General features: G+C 50.7%; 1 protein-coding gene across 2 annotated transcripts; it reads left to right on the top strand.

Annotated features, from left to right (window-relative positions):
- The first annotated feature begins 1,289 nt into the window (after positions 1 to 1,289).
- On the top strand, positions 1,290 to 6,973 carry Psmc3 (proteasome 26S subunit, ATPase 3). Of its 2 annotated transcripts, XM_055601051.1 has the most exons (13): positions 1,290 to 1,452; positions 1,546 to 1,623; positions 1,868 to 1,951; positions 2,481 to 2,606; positions 2,984 to 3,088; positions 3,175 to 3,237; positions 3,437 to 3,574; positions 4,412 to 4,555; positions 4,657 to 4,805; positions 5,496 to 5,592; positions 5,722 to 5,867; positions 6,583 to 6,664; positions 6,795 to 6,973. In XM_055601051.1, the coding sequence occupies exons 2-13, from the start codon at positions 1,549 to 1,551 to the stop codon at positions 6,903 to 6,905; spliced, it is 1,320 nt and encodes a 439-aa protein (XP_055457026.1). In that variant the 5' UTR covers positions 1,290 to 1,452; positions 1,546 to 1,548; the 3' UTR covers positions 6,906 to 6,973. The 2 variants fall into 2 exon arrangements, with proteins under 2 accessions (XP_055457026.1, XP_055457018.1); XM_055601043.1 differs by having other exon boundaries at positions 1,290 to 1,623.
- The last annotated feature ends 1,725 nt before the right edge of the window (positions 6,974 to 8,698 follow it).

Raw genomic sequence — 8,698 nt, 5'->3', positions numbered from 1 at the left:
CCTGCAGTGTCTGAAAAAGCCAGAAGAGGCTGTTCCCCTGAAGCTGGAGCTACAGGTCTTTGTAAGCTGGCCTCCGAGCTAACGGACATCTGCCTTCCTCTGCCTCTCTAGTGTTGAATTAAAGGGCTGTGCTACTATGGCCAGCCAATTTCTCTCTGTTATATAAATACTGATTCCTGTTATGCAGCTGAAGATGTGGCTCAGTGGGCTTATCGATTCCTTCCAAAATATTGGGAACATTCAGATCGAGATCCAATCCCCATCACCCATTGTAAATGCTAATTCCAGCACTCGGGAGACAAAGATGGGGTCCTCAGGCAAGTTGGCTAGCCTAACTAGCCAAGCTGGTGAGTTACAGGTTCAGCAGGAGAGCTTGCCACAGTATACAAGGTATAGCGATGGAAGTGTTGAGGCACACCAACCCTGAGACATGTCCAGGCCATTCTGTTTTTAAGTCTTCATGTTGATTATAAGGTGAAATTAAGCTCAAGTCCTCAGGCTCAGACTTAACAGTTACCTGCTTACGGTTTTTCTTACGAAAAGCCCGGATTAGAAACAGACAGGAGTCATAGTTTGCCTCCAGAGTCCACTCTGTGTCCCTGACCGGTCAGTCTTTGTTCAGCTTCCATCTGCCTGAGTCTGGTGGTCAGGCTAGTCTCGAACCACAACAGAAGACTCGGTGTCAACCTCTGGCTGCCATATTGCATCTGACTCACACAACGTCTTTCACACGCATACACACACGATAAAGTAATAATTAGAAAATGGCTAGTGTTTCTCCTCATTAATGCTGGGAGGCAAGCTTGCACATGGTTGTAAAAATGTGGCCAAAGGTGACAGGACATCCCCTTTTTCTGTTCCTTTGGTTATGGCTGGATGTGTAGATTACGGTTGGGGAAAGCAATGTCATCCTTTTCCTAATCTTTCTTTCTTTTCTTTTTCTTCTTCCTCCTCCGTTTTTCTTTTCTTTTTATTTCGAGGCAGGATTTCCTCTGTGTAGCCTTGGCTGTCCTGGAACTCGCTCTGCAGACCAGGCTGCTCTGGCACTCGGAGATCCGCCTGCCCCCGCCTGCAGCTAACAGAGTGCTGAGACTAAAGGCGTGAGCCACTATGCCCCGTAGTTTGCAAATCTTTCAATTGCAAGTTGATCCGGATCCTGACTGACCCTCTACCCCTGCAAACACCTTTCCAGTTACCCGCCGGGTTAAAATTGCATTTCCCGAAAGACCCTGCGCCTCCCGCTTTCCTCCCGCCCCTTCCGGTTGTGCACCAGGGCCCGCCCCGCCCCTTGCTCCGGCCAATAGCGCACCCCTCGCTCCCGCACAAACCGGAGCAACCGGCGAGCGAAGGGGCGGGCCCTGGGGCCCCGGTTTGGTTCGCGGAGTCCGAGCGGCAGATTCGCTGGGCCCCGCAGACGGAGCCGGTTCTGTCGAGTCAGGAGTCGCCGGTGAGGTCCGCCCCTGGTGGAGAGAGCACGTTGAGGAAGGCCGCGCTGGGCTCCCGCCGGGGCTCGTGCGCACTCCCAGTTTCGGCCTTTTCATGCAGGAAATGAATCTGCTGCCGACGCCCGAGAGTCCAGTGACTCGGCAGGAGAAGATGGCGACCGTGTGGGATGAAGCTGAGGTGAGCGCTGGGGGAGCTGAGGGGCGTCCCGGAGTTGGGGCCGTAGGGAGAGACGTTCTTGGAGGGCGGGGGAGAATGTGGCCTGGTGTCCAGGGCCTGTCAGTACCGGGCGCAGAGACTCTTGGGAGAGGAACGTCCTGGCTGCTTCATCCTGTTAGGGGTAGGGAAACAGGAGGTGAGGGGGCTGTGGCGACGTGGGGTAGCGGTACTTAGTAAATAAGCACTTCTTTCCTTCTTTAAACAGCAAGATGGCATTGGGGAGGAGGTGCTCAAGATGTCCACGGAAGAGATAATCCAGCGCACCCGGCTGCTAGACAGCGAGATCAAGGTGGGCGCCTGGCTCCGGTGAAGGCAGTGGAGACCCAGCGAGTCTGGCCCTGCCGACTCCAGTCAGTCCAACGACTTTCTTCTCCATCAGAATGCAGGAGGCCTGGGGAGCGTCTCCGGGGACCAGAAAAAGAAAAAAGGAAACTAAACCTTAAAAGGGGAGAAGGGACAGGATGATTGGGGACCACCCTGAGACTAGGAGTTATCAGAGCTCCTTTACGAGGGAGGTCGTCAAAGTTCTCTCAGGGATCTTTATAACAGGCCAGCCTGGACTTTATAACACAACAGAATCCTTTTAATCCCCGTTTTACAGATGAGGAAACTGAGGCTCAGAGAGGCATTCATTGACACACACACACACACACCTGTGGGAAGTACCTAGGCTTATACCACAGTTACCACCAGGAAGTTTATATGCTGGCCTCTTGTCTTGACTTCTGCAAGACCTGGTTGGATGGGCCTCAACCATTATAGGACCCTAATGAATGCAAGCTGAATCAGGGTTGAACAATCATTTTCTCTTCTCCCAGATCATGAAGAGTGAAGTGTTGCGAGTCACTCACGAACTCCAAGCCATGAAAGACAAAATCAAAGAGAACAGTGAGAAGATCAAAGTGAACAAAACCCTGCCCTACCTTGTCTCCAATGTCATTGAGGTGTGTGTGTTCATGTGTGTGTAGGGGAAGAGGAGGAGCCAGTAGCTCCTGGAAACATCTTGGGATGAAGCCCGTAGAGATAGAGCCCGAACTCCATTAGACCTTATACTTCCTATACACAGGCCTACAAAGACCTTAGAAGTTTCACAGGTTCCTTGTTTTTTACTTCGTGGGGCAGATGAGCTTTGCATACAGAAGCAGCACCTAAACAAAGATTTTATCAACCCTCTATGCTATCAACTGTGCTTTTATTAAGCTTACGGCTGGTTTGAGGAGCGTAGTAGAGCCTGTGGCTTTGTGAGTGTGGGGGACTGTTTGGGCCCACACAGCAGTGGACTCTGGGAAGTTCAAGAGACTGGGCTTCTTTCTCTTTGTAGTTGCTGGACGTTGATCCCAATGACCAGGAGGAGGATGGTGCCAATATTGACCTGGACTCGCAGAGGAAGGGCAAGTGTGCAGTGATCAAAACTTCCACACGACAAGTAAGGCTGGCTCAGTAGTAGACAGAGGCAGGCGCAGCACTGGGGAGGCCCAGAGCACCTAAGACTGCCTGTAACTTTTCCTGCAGACATACTTCCTTCCAGTGATTGGGTTGGTGGATGCGGAAAAGCTGAAGCCAGGAGACCTGGTGGTAAGTGAGGCCTGAATGCAGGCAGGGCTTCTTCCGGTGAGCAGGTTACTGTTGCCTCTGAATTCGCTGCTGCTGCAGGGATTCTGTCTGCAACTTCTTTGATTCTTGCATTTCCCTAGTCCTTTTAGTTATAAATAACTGTCCCCAGCCCATTAGGCAGAGCTGGGACAAATGCAAAGGCTCCATCCTCTGTCCTCAGGGTGTAAACAAAGACTCCTATCTGATCCTGGAGACCCTGCCCACGGAATATGACTCTCGGGTGAAGGCCATGGAGGTGGACGAGCGGCCCACAGAGCAGTACAGTGACATCGGGGGCCTGGACAAGCAGATCCAGGAGGTAAGGGAGGCATGGCCGCTGCCAGCAGCTTTGCTGCTTTTTTACTTTTTCTTCTAATTGACTGAATGGTGTTCCCTTACTGTGCCCTTATCCTGTAGATTAGTTGCCTAGGGAGGAAAGGGGGGAAAAAGGCACTATCAGGTGCTGCTAGCCTGGGTTCCAGAGATTGGAGGGGTTGTCCAAGGTCACAGAAAGGGCCAGGCTCTTCTTTGTCCCAGTGTCTTCCTTCCTTCCTTCCTTCCTTCCTTCCTTCCTTCCTTCCTTCCTTCCTTCCTTTCTTCCTTCCTTTCTTCCTCCCTCCCTCCCTTCTTCCCTCCCTCCTTACCTCTCTCTGCCTCCCACCCTCCCTCCTTTCCATGGTAGTGGTATAGTGCATGTGTAGGTACATGCATACACAGAAAGTCTTGAATATCATTCCCACCTTTCTGTATATAAGATGTGCTCCCTCACTGAACTTGGAACTTGGCTGGTAGCCAGCAAGCCCCAGTGATCCACCTGACTCTGCTCCTACAGCACTGGGGTTATAGGCTTGTGTTTTATAGGCCTGGATGTTCACATGGGTGCTAGAGATTTGAACTCAGGTCTTCACGCTTATACAGCAAGTACACACTGAGCCACGTACCTAGCCCAGCCCAGTGTCCTTATACTGTTGTTTGAAAGTAGCTGCCCTTAGAGTGGGAAAGATTTTTGTTTTGTTTTATTTTGTTGTTGTTGTTGTTGTTGTTATGGAAGAAGAGAAGATTGTCCCTTCACTAGAGTAGGAAAGTTGCAGATTAGATTTGGGTTGTAGGATCCCTCAGGGCATCACTCTCCTCACCCAGGACTTCTTCCTGGCAGCTGGTGGAAGCCATTGTCCTACCTATGAACCACAAAGAGAAGTTTGAGAACTTGGGTATCCAGCCCCCAAAAGGAGTGCTGATGTATGGACCTCCTGGTACAGGGAAGACTCTGCTTGCGAGAGCCTGTGCTGCTCAGACTAAGGTGTGTACGGGGTGGGGTCGGGTGAGGAGGAGGCTGTATGAAGCAGGCTTGAAGATTCTTTGGGCATCTTGTGCTTTGGTCTGATCTGTCCCTTCTCTCAGGCCACCTTCTTGAAGTTGGCGGGCCCTCAGCTGGTGCAGATGTTTATTGGAGATGGTGCCAAGCTGGTCCGTGATGCTTTTGCCTTGGCCAAGGAGAAGGCACCATCTATCATCTTCATAGATGAATTGGATGCCATTGGCACGAAGCGGTAAGGGAGTGCTAAGGATTTCCAAGGGTTCTTGGGGGTAAGGGTGGGTGGGAGCTCAACTTCCAGCTGTGCTGAATTCTAGCTCTTACCCTTCCTGTTCCTCCCTCTCCCTGGGTAGTAATGCTTCTGTTTTTCTGCTTCCTAAATTCTCATAGCTGCCACCTTGCTCTCAAAAAAGAAATCTGTTCATCTCACATGTTTTCAAAGTCTGTCACACAGAGATCCTATTTTAAACCCTTGGAAGGTCACCCCATTGCTCGTTAGCATATATGCTAGATTTTTGTGGCCTGGCCTTTCAGTCTCACCCTGCCCCCACACCCCAACCTGGACACTCTCCCAGTGTCTGATTGGTTTTCGGCTTTTTCATTATGTATAGACTCAAGAGCCCTTCCTTGGGGTTGGCTGCCTGGGTTCCTGATTCTCTGAGTAAAGATCTATGGGGTAATGCGTTGCTCAGAACCACAGCCTAGCCCTAGCTGTTTCTGCTCACTGTCTGTCACCAGCCCAGGACTAGTCCTGGAAGCCTCTGTAAGCTTTTGAATGCTGCAGTTAACTGTCGGTGACACCTTTCTCTGTGCCAGTCCCTGGGCTGGGAGCCTCAAGTTGAGGCAACCATGTCCTTGGACAAGTTGGAATAGTCTGTGCTTACGCCGTGATGTTACTGGCATCTCGGGCTCCTGTGCACCGCAGCTTCGACAGCGAAAAGGCAGGGGACCGGGAGGTGCAGAGGACCATGCTGGAGCTTCTGAACCAGCTGGATGGCTTCCAGCCCAACACCCAAGTAAAGGTGAGTAAAGAAAATGCTGCTGACTCGGTCCCTCCCATACCCTAGGCTGCCTCCTGTTACTACCATGACTTGTGCCTGTGGGTGGATGTCCAGCTCTTCAGTTCAAGTTGCTGCTTCCCTTCTTTGTAGGTCATTGCAGCCACTAACAGGGTGGACATTCTGGACCCTGCTCTGCTCCGCTCAGGTCGCCTGGACCGCAAGATTGAGTTCCCGATGCCCAATGAGGAGGCCCGAGCCAGAATCATGCAGATCCACTCTCGGAAGATGAATGTCAGGTCAGCTGCAGCAGCGTTTTGGGCCTTTGATCCCATTCCTTTACTGTGTTTCCCCAGCCTCTGGCCTTTCCTCCCTGGGCATGCACATAGCCTCTGTTTCTCCCCCTGCCTGAGGCAGAGTTTGCTGGGCGCAGGCAGGCCTTCCTGGGTGCTGAGGTACTCAGTCACCTGCACCTCACCCTCCCACCTGAAGACACACAGATCTCCAAAGCCCATGTAGGTGTGCACAGCCCAAGCATGACTTAGGAGAATCTAGCCAGGACCAGATGAGCTGAGCTCAGACCTGTACAGCTTTCAGCACAAGGCCTAATCCTCTAAAGTATATTCTATTATGTGACACGTGGGGATAATTTGCTCTACTTTGAGAATTAGCTGTGCTGGTGTCTTAAGCACAATGGTTGGCACGTGAGGACAGACATGGCAGCTGCACTGTGCTGGCTGGTGTAGGGCTTTATTGGGAGTTACATTGTCTTTTGTCTGTATAACCCCTTGTTCTCCAGGAAAACTTCCTACTGCTATCTCAGAAGCAGGATTCCAGAAGGCTAATTTTCACTAGCCTCCAACATCTTCTTTTATACTAAGAAAAGTCAGGCCGGGTAAAGACTTACCTGACAGCAGAAGGCAAATTGACTATTGCTTGGTGGGTACATCGTAGAACAGCTTTCCGTTCCTGCTCTCTCCCTGTGAATAACCAAGCTCTGTGTCCCTTCTCCAGTCCTGATGTGAACTATGAGGAGCTGGCCCGTTGCACTGATGACTTCAATGGAGCCCAGTGCAAGGCTGTGTGTGTGGAAGCGGTGAGTGGTCAGGGTGGGTGAGTGGATTGTTTGAAGCCTTGCCCTTTCCCTGGATATGAGGACCCAAGCCTTTGGACGCTGGGCTTGGGGTGAAAGGAGGCACCCTAAATCATGTCTGTCCTGGCTGCAGGGTATGATTGCACTGCGCAGGGGTGCCACGGAACTTACTCATGAGGACTACATGGAAGGCATCCTAGAGGTGCAGGCCAAGAAGAAAGCCAACCTGCAGTACTATGCCTAGGGCACCTCTAGTCTGCCCGCTGGTCCATGGACTAGAGTTGATAATAAAAGGTGTTTTCTGTTTCTTTCCACCTATCTCTCACCCTCTGTGGACTCTGGGTGGGGATGGAATGCTTGGAGGCCTTCTGCTCAGGAGCTATGGCCTCAAAAATCCCACAGATGGCCAAGGGCTCCAAATCAGCTGTCTGGTGAGGCCTGCGGCAGGAAGGTGAAGGGCACAGCTGTTGCCTAGATTCTTCTCCAGTCCCTGCCCAAAGTCTCCTAAGTCTTCTCTCCCTGTTCATTGCCCCAGCTCTGACCTTTTTTAGCTCTTCCATAGGAAGAGCCTAAACAGAAGCTAGACTTTCCCATTTTGCACTTCAGTACTCTAGTTGTTTTGGTTTTTTTTTTTGTTCATTTGTTTTTTGGTAGATCAGGCTGGCCTCTGCTTCCCTGAATGATGGGGATCACAGGCATGTGCCACCCCACCTGGCTGTCTAGTCTAGTTCTTGTTGCCCTGTAAAACCAACATTTTGGTTCTTGAAATGAACCCTAGTGTCCTGGCCTGTGGGCTGCCTGTTTGTCCACATCTTATTTCTTCTAGTTCACAAAATACCATTGAGCAAGAAGATCCTCTCGAAAAGCCATTCAGGCCTAACCTTCCATCAGCCTTTTTCTGCTCTGTATGGAGCTTTCAGTTTTCCTGTGGTCTTGCCAGTCCTATTCTAGCTGTCTAAATTGCTGAGGTTACAGGAGTACCATTCCCAGGTTTTTTTGTTCTGTTTTGTTTTGTTTTTTGACAGATTTGTTATGTATACAGTGTTCTGTCTGCATGTACACCTGCACACGAAGGGGCACCAGATCTCACTATAGATGGTCATGAGCTGCCATGTGGTTGCTGGGAATTGAACTCAGGACCTTTCAAAGAGCAGTCAGTGCTCTTAACCTCTGAGCCATCTCTCCAGCCCCACCATTCCCAGTGTTATGTGGTACTGGAATGGAACCCAGGATTTAGTACCTGATAGGCAAGCACTTGGCCAACTATAAGACACGTCCAGGTGTCTGTACAGGTCTTCGTGCATGATGCCAATCAAGACAGCCACTGCAGAGTCCATGTATTATTTTTACTGTGTGCATGCATGCCACTCAGGGCACATGGCCATCAGAAGACAACTTTGTGGAGTCAGTTCTCTCCACCTTTACCTGGATTCTGGGGATTGAACTCAGATCGACAAGTTTGCACAGTGTACTTTTACCCACAGAACTGTCCTACTGGCCTGGATGTCCTCATTTTACAGATACAATTAAGCAACTGCTCAAAGCACACCATTAAGAGGTTTCGGAGCAGGGAATCATAGACACTCAGTCACTTTTTGCTTTCTTTTTGTTTTTGGAGACGAGGTCTCACTGTGTAGTGTGGCTAACGTGGAGCTTGGCCACAGGCCTCTAGTTCAAAGTTGGCCTTGAACTAGAGGCCTGTGGCCTCTTGAGATTAGTCCCCAGTGCTAGGATTAAAGGCATGTGCCACCTTGGCTGGCCTATCAATCATTCAACTTTGCATTGAATTGTTTTACCATTGACCTTGGCAGCCCTGAATGGTCTTTCAAAGTTAATCCTCAAAATCACATTTTATTTCCAGAAAGGGGCAGAAGCCCCCTGCCACTTCCCTGTTCTCTTCTTCCCAGTGGGCATGACTACAGCAAGCTACTTACTGTCCTGCCTCCACAGGGCCACCTTGCCAGCTCTCCCACATATGCCTGGCTTGTGGGGGATGTCAAGATAAGCCTTTTGGAGGTCCATAGGGAATGGCAGGTG

The sequence above is a fragment of the Psammomys obesus genome, unplaced genomic scaffold, assembly GCF_907164565.1.
Source record: "Psammomys obesus unplaced genomic scaffold, mPsaObe1.curated_primary_1811, whole genome shotgun sequence".
NCBI classification, from domain to species: domain Eukaryota; kingdom Metazoa; phylum Chordata; class Mammalia; order Rodentia; family Muridae; genus Psammomys; species Psammomys obesus.
This window is presented reverse-complemented; position numbering and strand designations above follow the sequence as displayed.

Excerpts from the sequence above, each read along its gene's own strand:
- Psmc3 (XM_055601043.1), top strand. The coding sequence starts at position 1,540 with ATGCAGGAAATGAATCTGCTGCCGACGCCCGAGAGTCCAGTGACTCGG. Across the intron at positions 5,593-5,721 it reads AGCCCAACACCCAAGTAAAG|GTCATTGCAGCCACTAACAG; the intron begins GTGAGTAAAGAA and ends CCTTCTTTGTAG. Across the intron at positions 5,868-6,582 it reads TCTCGGAAGATGAATGTCAG|TCCTGATGTGAACTATGAGG; the intron begins GTCAGCTGCAGC and ends TCCCTTCTCCAG.